The sequence below is a fragment of the Xyrauchen texanus genome, chromosome 40, assembly GCF_025860055.1.
Source record: "Xyrauchen texanus isolate HMW12.3.18 chromosome 40, RBS_HiC_50CHRs, whole genome shotgun sequence".
NCBI lineage: Eukaryota > Metazoa > Chordata > Actinopteri > Cypriniformes > Catostomidae > Xyrauchen > Xyrauchen texanus.
This window is the reverse complement of record NC_068315.1, coordinates 32,012,309-32,039,668: the sequence shown is the minus strand read 5'-3', so window position 1 is coordinate 32,039,668 and position 27,360 is coordinate 32,012,309. Positions and strand designations below refer to the sequence as shown.

At 36.9% G+C, this 27,360-nt stretch overlaps 1 protein-coding gene across 4 annotated transcripts; it reads right to left on the bottom strand.

Annotated features, from left to right (window-relative positions):
* ndc80 (NDC80 kinetochore complex component) lies at positions 1-26,291 on the bottom strand. 4 transcript variants are annotated; one of them, XM_052113098.1, is made up of 17 exons: positions 26,221-26,291; positions 25,259-25,353; positions 24,334-24,414; positions 24,032-24,158; positions 22,756-22,928; positions 20,403-20,505; positions 19,370-19,459; positions 19,180-19,273; positions 18,933-19,033; positions 6,619-6,763; positions 6,309-6,514; positions 5,844-5,990; positions 5,641-5,730; positions 3,852-3,944; positions 3,602-3,732; positions 3,409-3,511; positions 1-347 (listed from the first exon to the last, which is right to left on the bottom strand). In XM_052113098.1, exons 2-17 carry the CDS (start codon positions 25,345-25,347, stop codon positions 201-203), a joined length of 1,920 nt encoding a protein of 639 aa, XP_051969058.1. In that variant the 5' UTR covers positions 25,348-25,353; positions 26,221-26,291; the 3' UTR covers positions 1-200. The 4 variants fall into 4 exon arrangements, with proteins under 4 accessions (XP_051969058.1, XP_051969057.1, XP_051969056.1 ...); XM_052113097.1 differs by having other exon boundaries at positions 25,259-25,367; positions 26,221-26,289; XM_052113096.1 differs by having other exon boundaries at positions 25,259-25,367; positions 26,128-26,281.
* Between the last annotated feature and the right edge of the window lie 1,069 nt (positions 26,292-27,360).

Genomic DNA, 27,360 nt, shown 5'->3' with positions numbered 1-27,360 from the left:
TGTAAACAAACTTGCATGAAAACAAACATAGCAAATGGAACCACAATTTTTCAAAACATAAATTTTTTTAGAAAACAAACATGTAAAAACAGGAAAAATACACAAAAGTATGATTCTGTCTCTATTGAAAATGTTTTTCTTAACATTACAAAACAGTTCTATAACTTGACATCAGGATAAATGTCTAATAGAAAAACTATTTACAAATCAGAGCCATCAGACATTAAAAGCTGTTCTTTCTTTATGAAGTTTTCCACTAGATCCGTCAGTTGTTTAATGTCAGCCTCATCCTCACGCATGACTTCCTTCAACTTATCAAACCTTTTCAGCTGCTCACTGCAGTGTTTCTACAAGACAAATACAAAACATATAATTAACCCCTGTTTACAAGTAAGTTTGACACAAACATGTGGGTCATATAACCTTGCAAAGCATAGAAACAAAGTTTAAAGACACAAGCAAGAATGGGGTGGCATTTCAAACAAATACAAGCAAGGGAAAACAGTCTGCGTTTCACAAATATGGATTATTTTCTAACTAAAGCTGTGTATGAATGTACCACTTTGTGAAATTGTGTATTTGTCCCTTTCGGGGATGCTGTACAGAGTAAAGTTACTCCATGAATTGTTTCCAAATTCTAAGTGTTTATGTACAGCTCCTTTTGTTATTGCGCAAACTTCAATCGACAAGGAATCGGAGAGAAAAATTCTGAAAAACAGTCAGCCGTTTAGTCTGTCACCCCTTTTCCATTCTTTATCAGCAAGCATGACAGACCTTTCACTAAACAGAATGAGATTCAGGCAAAAACAGTTGTTAGGTGTGACACCCCCAACCAAAATGGAGGTCTTTTAAATCACCACTTCCCCAAATAAACACCAACATTTCAAGCATTCTAAAGTTAGCAGTTCTATTCAGAAGGTTGGGAAATATAACTGTAATTTTCCCACTTCCACAACAATCACCAGAGTTTGTAGTATTTAGGTTTAAATACAAGTTAAGCTTAATTGACAGCATTTGTTGCATAATGCTGATTACCAAATATATCATTTCAATTAGTCTATCCTTTTCTTTTTAAACCCCTTTTCACTAGAGATGCACCGATTGAATTTTCTTGGCCGATTTCGATTTCTTGCAAGTGTGACCTGCCGATACCGATTTTTTCCAATTTTCTTTCTAAGAACTATTATTGACCGCATATACAAACAAAATCTACCTTTCTTCAATGCAACATTTTATTTTCATAATAAAATAAATTATTAAACATTACAATTTCACCCAAACTGCACTAAGTTACAGGATCTTCTCTCACTTAAACAACTCTCAAAATAAAGTGCTCTGTGACTGGAAAGAGGTAGAAATAACAATTAACTGCAAATGAGTTGATTTATATAACAGATGTCATTTTCCATTATTTTTATAAATGGACTTTTTTCTCTTTATTACTCGTCTAACAAAACAATTCCAAAGATCTGAAAAACTGTCCAATACGCTCAACTTACGTTAGATGTCCAAATATCAGTTGTAAAACTGAGCACTGCTTCGGGAACAGCTTGTAACCATATCTGTCAACACTCCCGTTTTTTCCGGGAGTCTCCCATTTGTTATTTCTCCCAAAAGAACTCCCAAAATTTGTATGGCCCAAAGCACGCTATATGAATAATCACATCAATATATTATTTCAAGGTGTCCAGTTGCCAGATCTTGAATGAAACGCATCCTACTCACACAATCGACATATCATACACATTACAAATCATGTATGACCTCAATCTGGCAACCTACAACCCAATTGTGCTGTTGATATCTGCGCAGGCAGTAGACGCAGGATGTTAAATCAAGCATCACTAGTAGATGGGAGAGGAAGACTCAGCTGGTGCTCCGGTGAAAAGAAAATAAATATATACATGTACATTTAACAACAGCTGGATGGAAGAATTTAATTTCATATCCCGAAGCCATATCGACAATGCCCACGCCTTTTGCAATGTGTGTCGCACTGATTTTAATATCGGACACGGTGGGAAAAATTACGTTAAATCACAACGGCACAATTTGGATGTATTTAGCCTGCCTCTGCCATCCAGCACCCCCCTTCCCCTCTCCCGGATTTGTGTACCCAAATGTTGACAGATAACAGGCTGCGTGTGTTACATGACACGAGATTAAACAACTCGGGCAACACGACATCAGAAAAGTACCTCCTACTCTGTATCGAGGAAATGTATCAGATTTCTGAAGCCTCTGTCCTCAACTATGGAGAACAGCTGGTCATCCAGGGCCATGAATTCCATAATTTTCCTCGTAATTGCTTTGGTCTTTTCGTTGCTCATACCAAGGAATGATAGGAGAGGCTGCTGACTAGTGGCTGGCTCTGAGCTCTGGCTAGCTTTAGCCGCTTTCACTTTTTAGCTTCTTTTTTAAAATGGGCATTTTCAACTGGGTGATGGTGTTATAAATGTCTAATTAGGTTTGTTGATCCGAAAGTTATTTTGGTGGTTCCCCCACGGTTTACTTTGGCCTTACAATTATTACACATTTCGAACTTTATGTATTCTTCACTCATAGTGAAGATCTTCCACGCCAATGACATGTTTAAGTGCGGCTGTGACGTTATTGCTTGCGCCGCTGGCAACAAAACGGACCGGCTTGGAATCGGAAAGTGATGGATGCACCGATCGACCGGCCAGGGACCGGAATTAGCCGATTTTCCGCATGCTCAGACGGACCGATCACCGGTCCGGCTGAGCATGCGGAAAATCGGCTAATTCTGGTCCCTGGCCGGTCGATCGGTGCATCTCTACTTTTCACCCAATGTTGGAATGCAAAGTCCCACAAATTTAGAAGGTCCTCATGGTGCCGTGGTTACTCCTCTCAATCCTGGTGGTGGAGGACAAGTCTCAGTTGCCTCCACTTCCGAGACCGTCAATCCGCGCATCTTATCACGTGGCTCGGTGTGCATGACACTGCGGAGACTCGCAGCATGTGGAGGCTCATGCTACTCTCCACGACTTACCACGTGCCCCATTGAGAGTGAGAACCACTAATCGCAACCATGAGGAGGTTAATCCCATGTGACTCTACCCTCCTTAGCAACCGTGCCAATTTGGTTGCTTAAGAACCTGGCTGGAGTCACTCAGAACATTGTAACAAAAAACATTATCTCACAAATGCTCTCGATTGTCGAGCTTAACTTGTATTGTACCCAGAATATTCCTTTACACTGATCCAACAAAATCCAACAACCATGTTTATTGGGGCAGTATGAATTCACTTTTAACGTTTTAAGAATAAAAGGATTTGGAATTTCCTTCAAGGTTCAAAATCTTCCACCTTTCCTATTCTCTATATGGTACACATCAAATTTAAGGCTGTGTGTAACTCGTGAGAGTAGGTAAAACCATCTCGTACTTCAACTGCACACAGGTGGTTGACTGCAGAGGTGAAGATATCTGTCAGATTCTTGAACACCATGCGGTTCTCCTCATTAGTCTCCTGCACGACAACGTGATACCTGATGGAGAAGTTGAGATATAAAGTGAGCTACACAGGTGATATACATTGTGAAGAATGAAGTGTAAATAAAGGACAGACAGATGCTCACTGTTGTTGGGCAGCTTTGAGTTCCTCTTCTGCTTTCTCACATCCCTCCATCACTTTCTTTTCCAGACGCTTCTTGTGAGTTTCAGCAGAGTCCACTTCAGCTGCCCACTTCTCCTCATCTTGGACCATTTCCTACACATACCATATAACTAGCTCAATCCCAGTGAGTGATATTTTCAAATGTGTCAATCCACAACAAAAAGTGTCTTTAAAAAAATCTATTTAATAATTCCATGAATTTTGTATGTTACCTGCATGTCATGCTCCAGCTGTTGGTCAACTTTGCGAATCTGTTCCTTTAACTGTTTTATGTCATTCTCCTTATCAGAGATGTTGGATTTCACCTGGAACAAAAGGACTTAATAAATACTGAACATCTCAGTCACACTTTAAACTTTGTAGACCCATTGTCTCTTAACCAGCAACAAATAGTTTGTCTGTCCAAAAAAAAAAAAAGAACTCGCAGCCAATCAGAACATATGTTTAATATATTATGTGAAGGAAAATTTTGCACCAATGAAATGTCACTATTTGTGGGCTAACCAGTGTGACGTCACATAAAAAGAAAAACAACAAAAGTTTATTTTTCATTCACCCCATGAATGCATAGTTTATTATAGTATATTTGAGATGTCACATGATCAACTTCACTACTTTTGTATTTGTATCTTTACCATGTTAGAAAAGATTTACCAAAGCTGTCGAAGTTAATATATGTAAATAATTCAATATGATTAAAAGTTTTTGTAACGCTGGTAATGGATTTATTTAATATGATATTTTGTGTCACTCTTTTCCGTGTGATTTCTAGCAACTGATCAGAGCCACACAGTGCAGGTGTTTCTCTCTTTCACGCATGTACTTTGTAGTAAATAATGGCGGATTCGAGTAAGAGGAGTAAAAAACATGTGTGTGTGTGTATATATGCTATACACATTGAGAATCACCAGTGTTGGGTGTAACCTGATTACAAAATAATTACTGTAATCGAATTACTTTAGTCAAAAAGTAGTGTAACGCATTACATTTTAAATTCTTGCCATCAGATTAGTTACTGACTTTCAATGAAGGTAATTATTTTTAATTGAATTACTTGTGTTATAAATATTTCTACAATAATATTTAAATCATGAATTATGTTCCCATGTACAGTGCATTCAAAAAGTGTTCAGACCCTTTCATTTTTTTCAGATTTTGTAATGTTGCAGCCATATGCTAAAAATGATTAAAAAAAAAAAAATTCTACACTCTGCATTCCATACCCCATAATGACAAAGCAAAAAACAGATTTTTGATAACTTTACAAATGTATTAAAAAGAAAAAAATCATGCCCAATCAATTGAATTTGATTTCACCTACGGGTGGACTCCAATCAAAGTGTAGAAACATCTCAAAGATGATCCAGAGAAATGGGATGCACTGGAGCTAAATTTCAAGTACCATAGCAAAGGGTCTGAATACTTATTCTAATGTGAAATCTCAGTTTTTTCTTTTTAATGCATTTTCAAAGTTATCAAAAACCTGGTTTTTGCTTTGTCATTATGGGGTATGGAGTGTAGATGATGTGATAATTTTTTTTTACAAGACATTGTAAGTGAGAAATGTGTGGTGCCGAGTATATTACTTACATGCGACAATGGAGGAAAAATAGTCATTATTTTGAATTCAATGGGCAAAAAAAAGGTATTTAGCAATGTGATTAACTAATTAGGCAATTATCAAAGTAAACCAATTACAAAGTTATAAGTAATTATTCATTTGTAGTGGATTTTTTTTTTAATTATAATTTACCTAACACTGAGCGTGACGCTCAGTGACGCTAATTGTTGGGTTCAGCATTTTTAATGGTGACCATTAAAAATGCTGAACCCAACAATTACACATTTGCGTATTTTTGTAGTTTTCTTAGACGCATTCCCTACAAAACCATTATGAAATTAATTATCATTCAATATTTTACTCAATGTGTGACAGACTTAGTTTTCAGATGTGAGGCCTGTGGAGCAACAGAACAAAAAGGTAGAATAACCGTCACACACCTGTTCAACAGTCTCATCTAAACTCAATTTGACATTAGTGAGTCTGCTGCATTCATCCTCCACGTCAACCATCATGTTCTTCAGAGGATTCTACATGAATAAGCCAAATGAAAAAAAATAAATAAATCTTAATCATAAAAAGAAAAAGAGCAAAACTTTTAATCAAAGGCTGTTATGGCTGGTTGTGGAGTAGGTTAGTGTACCTGTATCTGTGTCTTGTATTGTGTGATGGTCATAGCGTTGTAGTCTGTTCTGATCTCAAAGTCGTGACCGCAAGCGTTCTCTGCTGACTGAGGGATAAGCTTCAGCTTACGACCCAGTTTATTGAATTCAGCAACCTTCAACTCAGCCTGAAACAACATGAAGGATTACCAAGGTAATCAATACATATTTAACGTAACAAACATACACGCCAACAATATATATGTGAAGCAACAGATAATATGTATTTATTCCTTTGAGACAGACCACTTTGTGGCATCATCAATTTGCATTAAACCACTTTAACAGCTCCAAAATGGTATGTAAAAAAATAAAACTGGTTGGTTGTTTTGAATGTCAGTCAAACAGCCTCTTACTGTCTAAGTGGGTGGTTCAAGGCAAGAATAAGCTGCAAAGTGGACCAGACTTATTGCTGATAGTCAACAGTTTGGCTCTGTGATCCTGACCTTCTCTTTGGATTTGGACAGGTTGACCTCCTCGTTCCACACCAGCTGTTCCGCCTCCTCCAGGTTCTGGCTCAGACTCTGAACCATCAGCTGCAGCTCGTTCCTTTCTCTGTTAATACGCTCTATGTCAGCCGGAGTGAACTTCTGGTTCTCCAGGATATGCTGCAATCTCGTCCTCTCCTGCTTCAGGCCCTCTAACTGCATCTCTGCTCAGGCAATAGAGAGATATTTCCACATTTAATTTCATGTCTTGTATTGTATTTATTACGCCAAAGCAGGAATGGTGGCATGTTATTTTCTCTGCTCTCACCGGAAGCCTCAAGCTCTTCAGCCAGTCCTGCAGCTTTATTCTCCAGTCCAGCTTTATGGGCCTCGAGAGTGCAACGATAATTCTGCAGCTTCTGTAGATCAGCCTGCAGTCTGAGCTTCTCTGTTCTTTTACCAGTTAAACGATCCTGTCAACACAAACAAACACAAATATTATATCTCATTTCTTTATATTTGGATATTTCTTCAATGTCAATCATTTATCTTTAGTACCGGTACTTTTCAAAAGGTAACTGTTAAAATTGACAAAAGATTGACAAGTGTCGGTAAAGAGCAAGCTTGAGATTAAACATGTTTCAGAAGGTAAATATCACTTTTGAGCAGAGTATTTGACTTTTCCAAACAAACTGTAATTTTGTCAAATTATGCAAAAAATGTAAACAAATATCATTAAATTGTGTGGTTTAATAGGCGTGTAAAAATACATCTATGAAACAAAATGGCAAGGAAATTTTTAACACTTTGATTACAGAATGTACTGTAAGAATCAATTATCATTACTATATAAATACAGATTGTCATACAGATTCCATCTCAGATTACACAAGCCTTCAGACAGCAACAGATGTGGAGCAAGTGAGATTGAAGGGAAAAAGTTTAAAAAAAAGTTTATGCTGCCAGGTTCAATCCCCTTTCTGTGTCATTCATAACTGTTTGTGCCCATTTGACCAGAGTAAGTTAATTGTTGTTGCTTTGGTCTCTGATTACGATATCATGTTTATAATGCTTTTAAAAGCACAATAAATGGTATTATTCCTCCATAAAATAGTTTAACCATGAATATAACACAGCCTAAATAAATGTGATTGGTGGGCAGACATTTGATGTGAGCAAAATCACTCACGCATTCACTTTAAAGTAATAGTAGGGAAGAAGGAGCGATATCAGACTGTTTTGAAGGTAACAATCAGTTAAAAAGCTAAATGCAGGTTGATTAAAATCAGGTTGATTTTTAATTATCATGCATGTGTGTTGCAAAAAATCCTGCATGATAATGCAGTAGAATTCTCATGAACTTGCTTGACAAGCACATTCCCAAACTCTCTCCCATTGAAAATAAATAGGGAATTCACAGTTCCCACATAACTTGTAAAAGTGCCTAGACAGACTACACACACACACATATACACAGGCAGGGCAGTGGTGGCTCAGCGGTTAAGGCTCTGGGTTACTGACCAGAAGGTCAGGGGTTCAAGCCCCAACACCACCAAGACACCACTGTTGGGCCCTTGAGCAAGGCCCTTGAACCTATCTGCTCCAGGGGCGCGGTATCATGGCTGATCATAATAGCTTAGCTGGGATATGTGAAAAATAAATAATTTCACCATGTATATGCAGAAATGTATGTATAATGTGTGACAATTTATTTACATACATACAGTATCTCACAAAAGTGAGTACACATACAAATGTATGTATAATGTGTGACAATTTATTTATTTACATACATACATACAGTATCTCACAAAAGTGAGTACCCTCACATTTTTGTAAATATTTGATTATATCTTTTCATGTGACAACACTGAAGAAATGACACTTTGCTGCAATGTAAAGTAGTGAGTTTACAGCTTGTATAACAGTGTACACTTGCTGTCCCCTCAAAATAACTCAACACACAGCAATTATTGTCTAAACCGCTGGCAACAAAAGTGAGTACACCCTTAAGTGAAAATATTCAAATTGGGCCCAATTAGGCATTTTCGCTCCCCGGTGTCATGTGACTCCTTAAGTGTTATAAGGTCTCAGGTGTGAATGGGGAGCAGGTGTGTTAAATTTGGTGTTATTGCTCTCACACTCCCTCATACTAGGGTTGCAACGGTATGAGATTTACCGCTGCAACCCTACCTCATACTGGTCACTGGAAGTTCAACATGGTACCTCATGGCAAAGAACTCTCTGAAGATCTGAAAAAAAGAATTGTTGCTCTACATAAAGTTGGCCTAGGCTATAAGTAGATTGCCAAGACCCTGACACTGAGCTGCAGCACGGTGGCCCAGACCATACAGCGGTTTAACAGGACAGGTTCCACGTACTCAGCGTCATATCCAGAGATTGTCTTTGGGAAACAGACGTATGAGTGCTGCCAGCATTGCTGCAGAGGTTGAAGGGGTGGGGGGTCAGCCTGTCAGTGCTCAGACCATACGCCGCACACTGCATCAAATTGGTCTGCATGGTTGTCGTCCCAGAAGGAAGCCTCTTCTAAAGATGATGCACAAGAAAGCCTGCAAACAGTTTGCTGAAGACAAGCAGACTGAGGACATGGATTACTGGAACCATGTCCTATGGTCTGATGAGACCAAGATAAACTTATTTGGTTCAGATGGTGTCAAGCGTGAGTGGCGGAAACCAGGTGAGGAGTACAAAGACAAGTGTGTCTTGCCTACAGTCAAGCATGGTGGTGGGAGTGTCATGGTCTGGGGCTGCATGAGTGTTGCCGGCACTGTGGAGCTACAGTTCATTGAGGGAACCATGAATGCCAACATGTACTGTGACATACTGAAGCAGAGCATTATCCCCTCCCTTCGGAGACTGGGCCGCAGGGCAGTATTCCAGCATGATAACGACCTCAAACACACCTCCAAGACGACCACAGCCTTGCTAAAGAAGCCGAGGATGAAGGTGATGGACTGGCCAAGCATGTCTCCAGACCTAAACCCTATTAAGCATCTGTGGGGCATCCTCAAATGGAAGGTGGAGGAGCACAAGGTCTCTAACATCCACCAGCTCCGTGATGTCGTCATGGAGGAGTGGAAGAGGACTCCAGTGGCAACCTGTGAAGTTCTGGTGAACTCCATGCCAAAGAGGGTTAAAGCAGTGCTGGAAAATAATGGTGGCCACACAAATTTGGACATTTTCACTTAGGGGTGTACTCACTTTTGTTGCCAGCGGTTTAGACATTAATGGCTGTGTGTTGAATTATTTTGAGGGGACAGCAAATTTACACTGTTATACAAGCTGTACACTCACTACTTTACACTGCAGTAAAGTGTCATTTCTTCAGAGTTGTCACATGAAAAGGTATAATCAAATATTTACAAAAATGTGAGGGGTGTACTCAATTTTGTGAGATACTGTATATTCAGCAGAAGTGTTTGAATTTGGTGACCCTGTTTGATTAACACATGGGGCTTATCTGTCTGAAAATGACATTTTATTTGTAATTATCAGTGCATTAAAAACTTTACAGTATATGATACATAAAACGTGGAATATTCGTTATAGGTTTGCATATCATCTATTTGTATGTGTTTGCTTCAAGTCATTATGTTGCATTGAACATTGTTATCCTTGTTCTATAATGCATGTAACATTAGTATTATTTTTCAGGTTATATGCTGCCACAAATAAGCCAGAACTCTTTGGTCCTAAATGACCTGACTCTAGTTCTCAAGTCTGGTGGATGTTATGCTGTATAAAGGTCCGGGTACATATCTTTTTACGGTCCGATCTGGTTGACCACGTTGCTTTTCAAAGTATAGTATACTTTTTTGACTGCAAATAAAATAGCACTAATGTGCACAAAGACTAATCTTTGTGACACTCTTTTGGATACTTTTAAGGCTCTCTATGCAGTTGCGCCCGAGTGCTAAGCACATTAGATTTAACCATAACATCCATTTTATAACAAAATGATACCATAATGGTTAAGAGACACACAGACACACACACACACACAGCAAGCATTGATGCTGAATACCACCCCTGGAGTCGTGAGTTCGAATCCAGGGTGTGCTGAGTGACTCCAGCCAGGTCTCCTAAGCAACCAAATTGGCCCAATTGCTAGGGAATGTACAGTCATATAGGGGTAACCTCCTTGCGTCGCTATAATGTGTGGAGCGTGAAGCCTCCACACATGCTACGTCTCCACGGTACACACTCAACAAGCCACGTGATAAGATGTGTGTATTGACGGTCTCAGATCCTCCACATCCGGATTGAGGCAAGTCACTATGCCACCACGAGGACTTGGAGCACATTGGGAATTCCAAATTGGGGAGAAAATTGAAAAAATAAAAGACACACAAACAAATAGCATTTATTTTTTATATTAAATAGAAACAGTCATTTAACTGTATATAAAAAAATAATTTTTTTACAAGAATACACGTGGATATATTATATAAATGTATATATATGGATGTCATATTATTTGTATTATATTTATAAGTATATTACTTCATCTTACTTGAAACCCGTGATCTATGCGACTAAAGCGTTGTCTGTGTTTGATGACATTGCAGGGTATTACAAAATTTATGTATTTTGTTAAGTAAAGTGGACTTTGACAGATATCCCATGCTCAGTGAGCAAGGAGCAGTGAACACTGAATAGGGACCCTGCGAGTTGGAACGCAGGTCTAAAGTACAGTGAAAGGCAGGTGCCCTTGATGCACACCGATGTGGACCTTCCACATGTTGAGAAAATGTAGGTTGCACACGGACAGTCAACGCAGACTGTGCCGATGACAAAAGCTGCATCACACATAAGGTGCGCACTCCAATCAGTAAACTAAAAACATTCAGTAAAAACTTTGAATCTTTATGCATGTTCTTGGAAACACTAACTAATAATAATAACTTCATTTAAGTAGTATTATACATGCAGAATAATTGAAACGACATGTTATGAATCTAGGATTTACCTCATCTTAACACTGGAATTCCACAACGTCATAAATGTAAAGACGTTGGTGCCAGTGAGTCGCACATCTGGCCACCATCTTGGACTCATCAGATCACATGACATTGTGACCATGGATCAGCAAACAGTATCTTAAAAAGGACATTCATTAATCTAGAAGCATCTCACACAAAGTCACCGTAATTCTAAACGTAGATTTTTAAAAAAAATGGTTATCCATGTCGGCACTAATGACGTCCGGCTTCAGCAGTCGGAGATCACTAAAGATAATGTTAAAGAGGTGTGCGAATTTGCAAAAACGATGTCAGACACTGTAATATGCTCTGGTCCCCTCCCTGCTCGTCGTGGTGACGAGGTTTATAGTAGATTAGTGTCACTGAATGGCTGGATGTCTGAAGAATAAAATAGGATTTATAGACAATTGGAAGATTTTTTGGGGTAGACCTGACCTGCTAAAGAGAGACGGACTCCATCCCTCCAGGGAAGGTGCTGCTCTCCTCTAGTAATTTGGCTCATAGTCTTAATAATGATAGTATTTGACTAAATGGGGCTCAGGTCAGGAAGCAGACAAACTGGTTAATCCGAACGTCTGCTAGCTGCCTTGAGACGTCAGACAGGTCGCATAAACTACAACACATAGAGACTGTATCACCTAGATATCTCATAGAGACTGTGTCTGTTCCCCAAACTACAAAACACAATACCCTCACTAAATCATTTAGAATTTGTTTAATTAAAGGTCAAACTTGAACAAAACAAACAAATTAAAAATACACATCATATAAAAATAGGGCTACTAACATTTGATCTCTTTCTACCAAAGCACTAATTGTTAATGAAATGAATACAGATCATAGATTGGATGCACTCTGTTTGACTGAAACCTGGCTTAAACCGGATGAATATATTAGTTTAAATGAATCTACTCCCCCAGGTTATCGTAATAAACATGAGCCACATCTGAAGGGTTGAGGAGGAGGTGTTGCTACAATTTACAGTGAAGTTTTTGGTGTTACTCAGAGGACAGGATATAAATGTCTTTTGAACTAGATGTATATCTGTGAAAGGGGTAAACTTATGGAATAATTGTGACAAGGAAATAAAAATGTGTAGTTCACTTTGTAAATTTAAGAAAATGTTTAAAAAAGGATGATAAATAACTATATACCTCAATATGAATAATTTTTGTATATAATATTTAAAATATTCTGAACAATGTCTGAATGTTATGTATGCACATTTGTGAAATGTCTTATGTTACGATTTTGTTTATCTTGTATGAATCAAATTCACTGAAAAAAGTGATAAATTAGATAAATATGTAAAAAGGGTAGGCACAATAAGCAAAGGCTTCAGCCTACACCTTTTTCGGTTGTTATGTATATTTAAATTTATTATGGAAAATTGTATTTGTGGACCGAAATAACACTTTTGAATTGAAATTTGAATTGAATTGAACTAATAATGCTTAATGTGACCGTCACAGAAAAATAATAAATCTCTGTCGTCTTTTGTCCTTGCTACAATGTATAGATCACCCAGGCCGTATTCTGATTTCCTTGGTGAATTTGCTAATTTTTTTATTAGATCATGTAGTTACTGTAGATAGATTTAATTGTTGGTGACTTCAACATTCACATAAATAATGAAAATGATACATTGGGATTAGCATTTATCGATATTCTCAACTCTCTTGGAGTCAGACAAAATGTGACAGGACCAACTTATCGCCATAATCACTCTTGTGCTGCGTAATATTGCTAAATTACAGCACATGCTCTCTGTTGCTGATGCCGAAACACTGAAAACTGCCGAAAACTAATTCATGTGTTCATGACCTCAAGACTAGATTATTGTAATGCATTACTGGGAGGATGACCAGCAAAATTAATAAATAAACTTCAATTGGTTCAAAATGCAGCAGTCAGCGTGCTAACGAGAACCAAGAAATATGATCATATTAGCCCAATTTTATCATCGTTACATTGGCTACCTGTTAAATTCCGTATTAATTTTTAAATTCTGTCTTAATTTTAAAAGCTTTGAATGGTCTAGCTCCACAGTACTTAAGTGACAAACCATGCTATATTCCCTCACGTTCATTACGATCACAAAATTCTAAAAACTATTTAGCCAGGCATACACCTAATTTATCCTCCAACGCACAATTAGGCTGCTTTAGTTTAGTCTGCCGGAACCAGAAACATCATGATTTATATCTCTGCAATAAACTGAATGGCATCTATGCTTATATTATTTAATTTGTTTCCCTGTCTCAACCTCGGGACTCCTATCCTGAGGTCACCAGATCCGACTGGATCCAGCACCATTCATGCTTCGTGTTGGACTCCACTGCTACGTGTCGCTGAATGATGACGACTAAATGCAGCCGGTGCCAGCCAAACATCAATTCAGTCTATTATGATGGGCTTCAGAGGATTAACTGATGCCAACTCCAACCATAAGACATGGGATACTTCATATGCCATTGTCTGAACCTTGGATTTAGGATGGACCACACAGAACCTCACCGAAATTACCAGCCAGGTTGAACTGCGTTTCACATCCCTGATCTCTGCCTGCATCACCTCGGTCTATTGATGGACTACGATCTTGAAATAGAATGCATAGACTAACAATTGCCAACAAAAGCCTTCATCAGCCAATTAACAAGGACATTTGCACCTATGTGAACTTCTGCAGTTAATCCAGGATGGACTTCAAAGACATCGGTCATTAATCTTACAGTTCAAACAAAATCGATGTTTAAACACATAGTTTAATAATTTTAAACCATGACTTTAACTATACATAATTAATATTTACATGATGTTATCCAGAGGGGAACTGGCCCTCACAGTGAGTCTGGTTTCTCCCAAGGTTATTTTTCTCCATTAATCAACATCTTATAGAGTTTTGAGTTCCTTGCCACAGTCGCTTTCAGCTTGCTGGGATTATTAATACAATTATTATTTAATTACTTATTTAAACAATCATATTTTATCTAATTACACAATGATGATTCATCGACATTATATACATTAGTTTTATCGTCTGTTAATGCCTGATCTTATATAAAGCTGCACTGAAACGATGTGTTGTGAAAGGCGCTATACAAATACAATTGACTTGAATTAATTTGCTGAATCAACTTTCTAAAATGTACAGAATGCATTTAAATCCAGAATTCATACAATATCTAGGCTTGCTAGGCAATTCTGAAAATTGCTTTGAACGGTGATAACTTGTATAACTGACAAATTAATGATTATAGCCTGATATATCTCTTTAAAATGTGTGTAATGTTTTATCCATGTTGTAAAACCAATGAATTAACCAGTATGATTTGTAACCAGGGATTTTCATGTTTTGTTACTGTAACACAGTTGAAGGATGGGCAAGGAGGAGGCGAGAACCGGCTTGTCAACATAAATTATATTTTAATGAGAAACTTAAACTCAAAAACACATAAACAAACACACATGACAGACATGTCCGTAATTCTCTCTCTCTCTCGAACAATCGTCACCGGCCGCCTTTATCCCTCGCGCGCCTCATCAGGCTGATTGGGGACCGGCCCCGCCCCCCACCGCTCCACAGTTACAAATATTAATGAATGTCAAATTTGATATGCAAACGCATGCTTCGTTACATGGAGGAAGCTGATGACAACGAATATCATGTCTCTTGCACCATTCTTAAGGTATAAAAGTTCATGATTAAATATGCATTATTTTTGAATGGGAGATTTGTAAGAATCTGAAACAAAAGGACCATAAATCAACTGTCGGAAAAGACAGCGCAGTTGACCATGTGACTCTGAAAAGTCACTTCGCAGGACACCTTTGGGAATGCAGACAATTTCAGTTCAAATGTTTCCAAACAGGAAGAACACGTTTCTCTTCCATCTCTTCCTCTTCTGTCTTCACAAGCTTCATCTTCTGCTCGTCTAACCGCTTAGACTTCGCTCCGACTCTTCCCTCGTGGTCTTCTCTGGATCTCGTCGGAACCCGATCCATTCCATGTGAGGTCCAAGGAAGCTGAGGACTCGACGTTCCGAGAAAGCTCATCACTCTCTACGGTTCACACACCCATGAGAAGGCCTCGCTTCAAAGCCAACCTCATCATTCATACAGACAATAACTCTTCAATCTTACAGAGGTCCAAAACATCGACAGAACGAACTTTTGACCAAGCGCCAAGAACCAAGCAACACAAAGAACACAAGGAAACACCACAAAGCCACACATTTCTACTGTAAGGAATTAGCTTTAATAAGTGAATTATGACTAATTAACGCCTTATACCCGCAGGGGGGCGTGGGCGGGCCGTGTTTATAATTTTATTACCTTTGTTTTATAACAAATATTCAATCAACTATCATAAACTATGCATCATTTGATAGCTAAAACACTCAAAAATCACGTTCTGAACTTGTTTTTGCAATCAATACACCAGAGAGGAAAGGGTTAAATTAATGCTGACAGACCGACCCTGTAAATATGAACAAAATGAACGGCAATACTCATCTTTCATCTCCTATGGTTCAGATCAGTCCGGACGAATCCAAGAAACACCAGCATACATTTCAATGTAAGGGTCTACTCTTCAAAATGCATCCCACTTTTTAATCCAAAACAACAAAAAAATAGGGAAAAAAAACCGAAATATCCTCCTCAGTTTTCATGAGCGCTTCCAGTTAGAGTAATCCATCATGTTCACTTTCAATGAAATATCGATTCTAATTTGTATTCCAATGTTCAAAAACCATCTCTGGACTGTTTGGACTGTTTCCGATAAAATGAGCCATTCCCTGTTTCTCTCCTTCAATCACAGGCTCTGTAATGACCAAAATATGAAGGGAGCGCACCAACAGGCTGCGGGACCTGTCACTCTCACACCTCGGTTTTTGATTGGATAAAAGCCACCCAATGTCTGGTCAGCAAAATTTTGATGGATGGGAGTATTAACCAACTAAAACACGATTGCAGTGATTGACAGTTTGCTTAGTTTACCTCAGAAGATCTGTCTAATACATAGGTCTAATACAAGTGCGTCCACGTCATTTTACGCACAGCGCGCAGAGTTTGTACCATTGTTTTGCTACACGGAACTCGTTTCAACGCGCGGATTTATTCTAACATTATATCTAACAATCTACATCATGGATCTTCGACTGAAGAGGAGTTTTTGTGGTGTTGAGAGTGTTTTGGAGTTAATGAGGAGTAGCGACGAAGAACAGCAGAAAGACGCAGAAACCGACATCTTAGACAGAGAGAGCACGCTGTCGAGTGTCGATTCGGCTGAAGAGGAGATGTTTCTCCATGGACTTGATCCCGTATTAGATCGGTAAGTTGAAACACATCGTCTTGAGTTTTTATGTTTATGAAGTATGGGCAGTTTTTCTGTTCATATCATGTTTTTGATTATAAAATGACTAGCAAAGACACGAGGCTACACGAGTAGCTAGGTGATAGCTGTATATTATACATAAAGACATAATATTTATATCACACACACATATTATATTTATGATGCATATAATATAACAAAAATATCTTTATCTTTCCTGTCTTTCAGTGGCTTTGGTTTCCAGTTGGTAACAAACCTTGTTAGTGACTGCCTTGGATCAACATAAATACTGTAAATACTGTAATTGCTTTTTTTTTTCTTTAGTAATTGGATATTTATTATAATTATCAGTTTATTGTAATTTATTTGAGTAAAAACACTGTTGCAATTACAAATGTTGTTTTCTTTTTATATAATTTATTAATTAGTTGTAAAACGATCACTTTTGAAATGCATACATGAAGTGAGTTTTTTTTGTTTCACTGTTTTTGCTATCAGAATTGTTCAAAATAAAGAGTATTTTGTTAAAATGTTGTGCTGAAATCATTTTTTCTTGTGTGGTTTGATGAGCAGAACAGTTCTGAATTGATATACATGTATGTAGTATGTAGTGTTTACTCCTTATGTCATTTGGTTACCAGATGTCCATTTGGAGTCTCCAACTGGCCTTTTGGAAAGGACGCCTAGACTTTCCCTGAATAAAAGCTTACAGAAACTACATTTTTGGGAGTATCATCTTCAAATTTGAATCAGAACATGGTCAGACATTCAGTTTTATCTTTATGGTGTTTTCAGGCCTTTAACATAGAAGTCTGATACATTTTTCCCTAAATGAAGTTCATTCATAGAAATCGTGAGTCACTTTCATGTAAATTTGACCTTGTTTTACTCTGTTCCTATGCTACTTTTGAATTAATATGACTCTTGGGTAACAAAGTTTCAAGTGTCTAGTTTAAAAAAATATCAGAGTTATGAATGTGGACCATATGGTTTAGGAGCTACAGACATTTGTATTTGGGTATGTCATTTTCAGAAAATTCTCAAAAATAGGGGTGCTGGTTAGTCATAATTCACTTATTAAAGCTAATTCCTTACAGTAGAAATTATGAGCGAATACAACGAGACGTTGTATTACGATTTTAATGGTGGAGAATTTATTCAGACAAATAATCTAGTTATTTGTCATTTATCTAATTTATAATGGTTGTCGAACACGACTAATTAATTATAGATTTCATTACCTAATAATGTACAATAAGGACAGTTTAATTTAGATCATAGCTCACATATTTTGAGACCCTAAATTCCCTTCTAAATGTCGCATACAAAATATCCTTACATTTGTTTAACACCTTTTAGCAACTAAACACAAAATGCTTCAAAATATATCATCAAATAAAAAAACACATAATAACACAAAACAAAAAACGACAGTGCCCTCAATAAATTTTTGGCCAGTGTGACACTTTTCACAAAAAAGGGCCATCATTAGGCTGAAAAAAATAAAAAGAGTGTTTCTACTAAGGTTTTGCCTGACGAAGACCTAATGGTCAAAACGTTGCAAGTGTGAGCCAATAAAATATTCTGAGCAGTAATCAGTTGATTGGATTGTGTCTTGCACCTGTGCCAACTTGGGTTGAATGTCCAAACCTTTTTCCATTTTATTTCAAAAACATTAGAAATGTCATTTCCACCACAGAATTCTATTAAACGCAGAATTTGAGAATCATACAGAATTTAAGATGTGGTGGAAAGGACACGGTGGTGGGACTTTTTGTGATTTATTTTATTTTTATGCATACCCACACTGTTGTTATTGCACAAATAAAAAAAAAAAATATATTGAGTGTGAAATGTTTTTTTATCAAGAATTTACATTCTTGAAGTTGTAGGAACACTCATTTACATATTTTGCTCTGAAATGGCTTAAGAGGGTTCTTTTTTTAAATGAGAGGAACAAGCAGTCACTGTAGCGGAGTCATTTTTGAATGTTTAAAGCAAGAAATACATAAAAAATGTAGTTAAAAATAATCAAGGTACTGAACGCATTGATAAATGTTTGTTATAGATTTGTTTCCCGTTTGTGAATAACTGTCGGGGAAGAAATCTTGATCCTATCAGTATTGAAAAAAGCTTATTATAGTATTGAAAAATATTTTTTTTTGCATATTGCCTGACTTAAGTATTATCAAACTGTCATGAAACAACAACAAAAACATTATTTTATGTACATAACCCCAAATCACATTTGTAAAAAAAAAAAAGAAAAACTGATTGAAAGTGAAACAATAATACACTTACAGTTTGGTTTTCCCTCTCAAGTCTTTCCACATGCTCCATCAACATCCCGTGTTTCTCCTGCTGGGAGTGTAACAGCGCCTCATCCACATTATACAGCTTCTCTGAGAGGCAATCACACACACAGACCCATAAATGAAGACCACTGAACACATGCTCCAATGCAACCTACAACACAGTTTCCCTGTGTTACAATCATTTCCATTAACTTGTTCCTGTCCAAAAAGTGTTTCATCACAATGCCACTTACTCAGTTTATTCAGATATTCTTCATCCTCATCATCATATGCATCTGCTCCCTGCATGAACTTGTTGTACGTATCAGAGCAGTACTCTATTAGGAGCTAAAGAGATAACACACAGAACACATAAAAACTGTTACAAAGTGTGATGTCTATAAAATGGCCTTTAAGGGCTGAAATTGTCAATACAATCAGTACCTTGTTGTACTCGGCCCCCTCCTCTAGATCACAGAGTTCATCTGAGAAGTCAGAGAACAGCAGGCCCTGGTCCCTCAGACCACTGAACAGCTGCAAGGACAAACAAAACATGTCAGACTTTCTCCAGACCCAGCTCTTTATGGAAAGACTAGAAGTATACATATACAGACACAAAGTAAACATAGATATTAGAGGCAGATTATATATATAAAAAAATAAAAACAAATCGGTTTTACCGATTAATCGGTGCTAGTTGCTTTTTGACAACATCAGTTATTGGCATAAATATATGCTGATAGTTGCAGATAGTTTTTGTTTTTATCCATGATTAGCAATTAAGTGGGAATTCGCTGTATTATACATCTTTCATCACTGACAATATTCATATAGATTTTATCCTTGCTTCAGTGCATATTTTGTTTAGATAATCAAATATTGAAGTGAGGGCATGCAAATAAAAATTCAACTATATGAATACATGCCCCACCAGCACATGCAACGTGTCTCCAACTTCATATCTTATGAAAAACAAATCTTATTCCTCATTAAACCTCATCTGATGAAATGCATATAATATATACAAAACCCTTTATCTGGCAAATATATAGGCAATCAATTTGGTAAATACTTAAATATAGAGCATTGTTACCACACTAAGTCTCCATTATTTTAAAATAAGTGTCCCCGGTGTGTTATGGGATTCTTCATAGATAAAAGTCCCAAGTTATGCACCAAATCAGATTTTTTTTATCTGGTTATTTTGTGATTTTGCTTAAACACTAAAATGCATCTGGGATTGTATGAATTTTGGACTTGTGTAGCCTCTATGTCTGTTACATGTCATAGTAAGGAAAGACACTAATTGCAAAAATATAGGCCAGTTAATCGGTTATTGGCATTTTCCACCTCCTTTGTTAACGGTATTGACAAAATCCACTATTGGTCAACCTCTAATAAGTATACAGTTCACATAAACAAACTACAAATAGGACAAATAGCCCTAATTAATATATTACTCTAGAAATAAATTCACCTTGACTGTATCAATGAGCCAGATAAGAGCACCAAGGGCCTGAGGCCACGTGTGAGGGGCACCAATGGAGTACATGGAGCTTTTAGAGAGCACAAATGGGTACCTGAAACAGAACCACAATCATCTCTATGATTAGGAAATACATACAGTAGGCTGCATTTACACTGCAAGGCTGGAATGCACATATCCAATCATTTGACCATAACCGATATTTTGTACTGCCTGTTTACATTCACTTAAGACATAACCAACTGCGTTTACATTAATAAAACAAATAGGCTGTCAATCAGCACTATGTGTTGCAGTCCTAGCAACGAGCATGCCATTATTTTACTTGCAACTGCTCTTAGAAATATAGATAAACAACAAGAATACAAGTAACTCCCTCCACGACTCAGATATAAGAATTCCCTTGCATGCGTTCATTAGTCAACCTGAGCACTTCCAAGTAATGACTTGCATAACTTTGACCACATTTATATCCACATCATTGATTGAGGTAATTATTCTCCCTATATTCCAATTTTTTTTTTAATGCCACATAAATTGTAGCCCACATTTTTTCAGAATTCTTCTGTACATGTGGTTACAGATAATGTAAAATACGCTTGTTCTTTTACCGCTAATCTCTTCTGGAATAATGGATCAGGCTAGCTCTTGCCTTTTATTCCACTGCATTTCACTTATTTCATACATGTAATATAATGAAATAAACACTTGTTTTTGTATTGATTTCTGCATATTTCTTTCTATATTTGTAATTTTTGTCTCCTCGCAGCTTGACATCTCACTTTGAGAATAACATTGTTATACATGCACAGTTATAAAGAAAATAAAAAAAATTCTGTAGATATTAATGTCAGAAATAGAAGGATAATTAGATAGGAGTGTTTAGATTTTGGTCAGATGTCCAGACATCAGATATGTATCGATTTAAAACCATACAATTTCAAATGGCTCAAGTCGGAAGCCAAAAAAATCAGATCTCTTAAAGTTGCAGTATGTAAGATTCAGAAACCCTTGTTATTAATGACACCTGTGGCCGTTAAGTGAACTGCAGCCAGCTACCTGTTGCTCGTGCACACACTCCATAGGGAGAGCGAGCATCCACCAAAACAATGATGTACCAAGAGACTGAACGCGATTCACCGGCATCATGCTGACAGATGAGGTAACATAATTAAAATTACAGTTATGATTGTTTAAATACAAACTTTGAGACTGCATATTATATTTATTGGGCTAAAACAATGTGTGGATATGCGTCTGGCTATACAAGACTGTAGTTTGATGTAATCAATTTCTTTGCATGATACATTGACTGCATTTATATACAATAACCTATATCAGCGTTAGCTATCTAGCCAGCTTTATCAATAGCTGTTAGCTAAATTTGGTGGATAATGACAGTAGCTGTTTATAAAATAGACTATACATTATATGTTGACACAATTCAGTATTTATGTGATTCCATCACAACTGTCATTTTGATATATCAATGCACTATTGTTTTATAATAATAGAATTTATATATTTTCTGTATAACCAAGTTACGTTACACTAATGAATGGGTCTTTTTGCATTATCTTGAACATTGTCTAGCATTCATTTCAAGTGATATTGTAGTTTAGCTAAAATTACACAGATCAATCCTTATGGCGCTATATTTCACATGCTTTGCAGTTATGTAAGCTTATCTGTCCAATAAGAACACCACAAATTCAGGGTCTTTTTGATCCCCAAAACCAAACAAAGGTACCTCCAGGAATCAAATGTCCTGCCGATATTCACTCTAGTTTTCACTCAACCACAATCATATTCTCGCTTAGCCAGATGGGATTCAGTGGATACATTTTTTATTAATTTTTTTGCTTACTCGGAGTATGAATAGGAGTCGGTGTTGTGCTGGGAGCCGGATATTTGCTGGATTCCATCTCTAAGATAACGTTACCTAGTGTTGCAGTTTGTGGTCGTGGTTGAATACCGGAAGAGAAGCTATTAATTTATGAGGCAAGGCTCTTTGGAGCAAGCATAATCTTTACATCCTTTGGATTTTCCCGGCAAAAGCGATCTGCTCCCTTCACATGAAAATCAGTCTACAGGTTTTAATAGGCACCCTAAGTTGTGTTACAAGCCGTTCAGACATTGGCAAAAAAAAAATTTATTACATGAAAATTGTTACATATTGCAACTTTAAGTGTTTTTGCTGTTTACACCCATGCAACAAAATTTTATCCGTACTAAATATTGGTGAAAATATCAGAATTAGTTGACAGTGTAAATGCAGCCCACATTGTGGTTTAAAAAAAATTATGATATACCATCACCCTTTGCTGTTTACTATTAGATTTACCCCAGATCTTTCAGCATTCTTGGGATCTCCTCCTCAACTTTGGCAGTGGGCATCTGAAAGGAGGGTTCCAGAAAAGTGTAGATGAACTCATATATCTTTAAAAACTCTTTAGTGGATGGTGACTGGAGAGCCTTCACTGTGATGCTGCCCGGGAAGCCCCGCTCCACAAGGAACTAGAGAATGAGGGTTAAAAATTATTAATTTGGTTCCCACAAATTTGAACCAAGGATTTTTAATGAATGTTTGAATTCTAACAAACAAAAATGTGATAACATATTCTACTTTTTTTTTGGTTCCCCTAATAACAACAAAACTCGAGTGTATCGTTAACTACACATTATTATATAAACAACCCATCATATTAACTGCACTGCCTAATTGAAATCTCGCAAGCCTAAAGTACAACATAACATAACATAGAAACTAAAGGTGACTGATAGTGGATTTTGCTGATACCGATAACTAAGGTGGTGGGAAAGGCGGATAACCAATTATTTTATATTTTTTAATTGATTTATAGAATGTCGACAAAAAAAAACAATACTATGACCTACATGAATAAAATCCCAGATGAAATTTATTGTTCAACCAAAATCCCCAAAATAACCAGAAAAAAGTCAGATTTGTTGCATAACACAGGTCTATTAAGTATAAACAAGCCTGAAACACACCTGAGACTTTAATTTTTGAAATGCCAAAATGCTGAAAAAACTATTGGCAACTATCGCCATAGATTTTTGCCGATAACGATAGTTCCAAAAAGCAAATATCCGCACAGATGAATCGTAAAACCGATATATCAGACTACTTCTAAGAGAACCAGTTCTAATTTCAGTCGGACATGACAAAAGTCATTACTTGGGCATCAATAAGAGAAATTCACTGCTCCAACCAACTGATTTATAAGTGTTTCTGATTCACTAAAAGAGCCAGCACATAAGCTCATAATTTTTTGGGAGCTGCACTACAATGGTCACACAGTAGGTTTTAGATTCACAAGAACATGCTCATAAGAGTTATTTGGTCAAGAATCGGACTATATGGATGTGATGTGTGCTTAAGTATGTTGTTTCGTCAACGTCGGTATTAATGGAATCGAAAGTCATGAAAAAAGTACGTTGTGAATTGAAAACCAAAAAGTGGAACCGGCCCCTACAAGGCCTCCTGAGTCTGACCCTTGTAGGCTTGTCTACATCTAACAATATCTCCATAATAGCCCAAAGACATTTACAGCAATGTATGGTAATTGTGTTGATTTTATCAGAACCATGCATACATCACAAAGCTGCTTGATACACTGCTGGACAAAAGCTTTGTCATGTAGAGGTCTGGGGTCTTTCATCTTCTCTGAGCCCCCATAAGCCCCAAACATGCTATTCCTCTGACCGCCTGCCCCAATGCCTCTGTGGATACAGGTAGAGAGCGGGTTGCACACTGTTATGTTACATGATGAGCAACTATAATAATTTACAACATGATCCGGGATTAAAAGGCACAATGATGAGTTGCAAAACCAAGAGCACACTAAGAGAAAATAAAAATACAACAATTACAATTTATTGACAAATGAAGACTCACTTTCCAAAAAAGCTTGTTCGCCGCTCAGATGTACTCGACTGAGGTTTAGGTATGTTCAGCTTGCCAAAAACATTGTCCTTACTGTAATGAATTTAAAGCAAACATGTCAGGTAAGATATAGGTAGGAGTTGACTGATGTATGCAATTTTTAATGGCCAATGCTTTTATCTACAGAACAGGGTGGTAGACGGACACATTTAATTACAGCAAATAATATTTTTTACTCAATATTTACTCAATTCACAAAATAATTTTTGAATTCACAAATAAATTTGCATTGAGAAGGCAAAGTACATTTTGGAACGGACATTGGGTGGAATGACCACTTCGGTTAATCGACCAATCAGGCAAAGTTATCATCCAATAGCGATAATCTCAATATGGCAATATATTGGCGTTTCCCAAAAGCATCGCAAGCATAAGGTGATCGTAGAGACCATTGGCGCCAATGGTTTCTATGATCTGCTTAGGTTTACAATGCTTTTGGGAAATGCAGCCCAGGTCAATACATCAGTCAAACCCTTACTAGACATGAACAAGTAACATAATTCATGTATGACCAAAGTTTAAATATACTTTAATAAAGTTTTTTTTTTTAAAAGCAATAGTTCACCCACAATGAAAATGATGTCATTATTTACCCACCGTCACATTGTTCCAATCCTGTATGACTTTCTTCTGTGGAACACAAAAGATGTTAGGGACAATGTTAACCTCAGTCACCATCTTTCATTGTGTAGGGAATAAAAAAACCTGCCATATGAGTGAATGATGACTGAGGCCAGCATTCAGCCTAACTTCTTTTGTGTTCCTTAGTTGGATGAAAGACAGTCATATCGGTTTGGAAATTCAAGCCAATACAACTGCCCTAATATGCACTGAGAAGAAAAATGCCAGTATGATAATATAATTAAAAGTGTTGTACTTCTGAGGGGTGGCGTTGATCAGACTCATTCTGCTGTCTGTCACACGCATGGGCATCTCAGAATATCGGCTGCTGGGTCTCCGACTCATCTTGACCTGTAAAATAAACCCTTCATATGTTGGACAGAAAAAAAAAGCATGCTGTTATTGACATTACTACCTATCATATGTTGTACTTCATATTGGAAACTGAGGATGTGCATTATTACTAACTAACAGAAATGGGTAAAACAGTCCACTGATATTCATATTCATGATGGGTCATGTCCCATGTTTTGAGTTAGCATTGTTTTTGTACTTCTTGTTATATAACACAATTAGAAACCATTGCATAATTTTTTTAAGCTATAGCTCAAGTAATCGGTCAGTAAATAAAAAATTATTAAATAAAAACCCAATAGAAGTAACAAAAATACATGTGCCTGAGGGTTTTCAGGTATCTAACAGCAGTAAGTAATGGATAATGTCAGGAGTGTTTATATAATATAATAAAAAAAATTGAATGTCATTCATGACATTTTAAATGACGAGTGAAGACAAAAATGTAATTAAAAATGCTGAAAAATGACGAGATACAGGACTGAAAATATACACTTTACCTAATATATACACTTGCAAATGTTATCCTAAAATCTTTCTGATCATAATAAACCGTTCATTGACACGTTTTGCGTGAACTATCCCTTAACATGTTGCTCACGTTTTCCTTTCAAGTAATAATTAATCTACGAAAGCCATTATTAAACACAAACTGCATGAAAAAATAAATAATTTCTATTGAAACTAATACGGTAAATGAGGTTAAATCGATAGCAAATGGGTTAATTAAAATGTTAGAAAAGAAATCAAAATTGTAGTTGAGCACAATACCTCAGATAGTACGATCTTCTTGATTTATATGAACTAGCCTCCAGATTTATGTCTACGCAAACAGATCTAACAGGTACAATGGGATAGATTTACCCGTCTATGTTTAGTTTATTTGTGTAGATGTTCGTCGACTCTTCGGTTGGATTTCAAAAATTTCCGCCAACTGTTCAACGGATCACCCTGATGACGTCACTACGATGACGGTTGAGCTGAAGAGCGCTACTTGCTGGTGAGAATGAGAACTGCGATAAATCTGAAGAGACATTTCTCTCGCATCGGCATTTTTTTGTCTTATCTAAAAGTGAAAGCATATCTTTTATTTAGCTGTTTACCTTCCTCAACTAAGTCTTTCTATCATGGTACTGCCACATTGCTTTTTGCGATCATTGTGGAGGCTAGGGAGGATCTGCTGTCACTGTTCCTTGAAAACTTGTTTGTGTGTAAAAACTACAGTGACTTCCCCTGCTGGCCACAGGTTAGAAATGACTGCTGAACATTGATGAACAGACTCCTTCATGTTGTAAAGTTTGGGCTATCTCAGAAATGTCATTGTGTTCGCCTTTCCTGTGCAGCACATGTTTTTTTGATATGTAAGAAAGATGGAGACAATATGATACCTTGTTTGAAAAATATATATATATATATATATATATATATATATATATATATATATATATATATTTAAATAAACTATTGCAAAAGACAAAGCTGTGTTTAACTGCAAAAACAATGTATGTTGTAAACGAAACACAAGAATTGAGATGTTTCTTTATTTTTTGAAACATTTTTCTTTGAGTTTCACTTAGCAGAAAGTATTTTTCTTTTTTCTTTGCTATGCTCCTTTTTATGTTCCAGGTATCTCTTTACGTTTGCGCTTCACTATGTGGCACTGTTTTGACATGGGGCGGAGTTCCGAGTATGACGACAACAAGTGGGGTGTGGCTTATTCACAAGGTTAATGAGCATGCGCATTTTACATAAACTTTCTGTTAATCCAAGAATACTTGCAGCAATGCAAGTGTTCGGCATATATTGTTCATTAAAGCTGCTAGTTTAGGACCTGTGAGGAGTCTGTTTCTCAAATTAGAGACTCTGATGTACTTGTATTCTAGTTGTTGTGGCTCTGGGTTGTCCACTTCTCTCTCTGTCCTAGTTAGATCAAGTTTCTTGTATTACTTCAATACAGAAGTGCATGAAATAGCCTTCATCTCTCAGAATAACAATAGATTGATT

What these genes read in the sequence shown, in the direction of transcription:
- ndc80 (XM_052113098.1), bottom strand. Translation starts at nt 25,347, where the DNA reads ATGAGTCGGAGACCCAGCAGCCGATATTCTGAGATGCCCATGCGTGTG. An exon ending in TAGATGAGACTGTTGAACAG is followed by an intron (nt 3,945 to 5,640) that starts GTGTGTGACGGT and finishes CTTTTGTTCCAG; the next exon opens with GTGAAATCCAACATCTCTGA. An exon ending in ACCACCTGTGTGCAGTTGAA is followed by an intron (nt 348 to 3,408) that starts GTACGAGATGGT and finishes TTTGTCTTGTAG; the next exon opens with AAACACTGCAGTGAGCAGCT.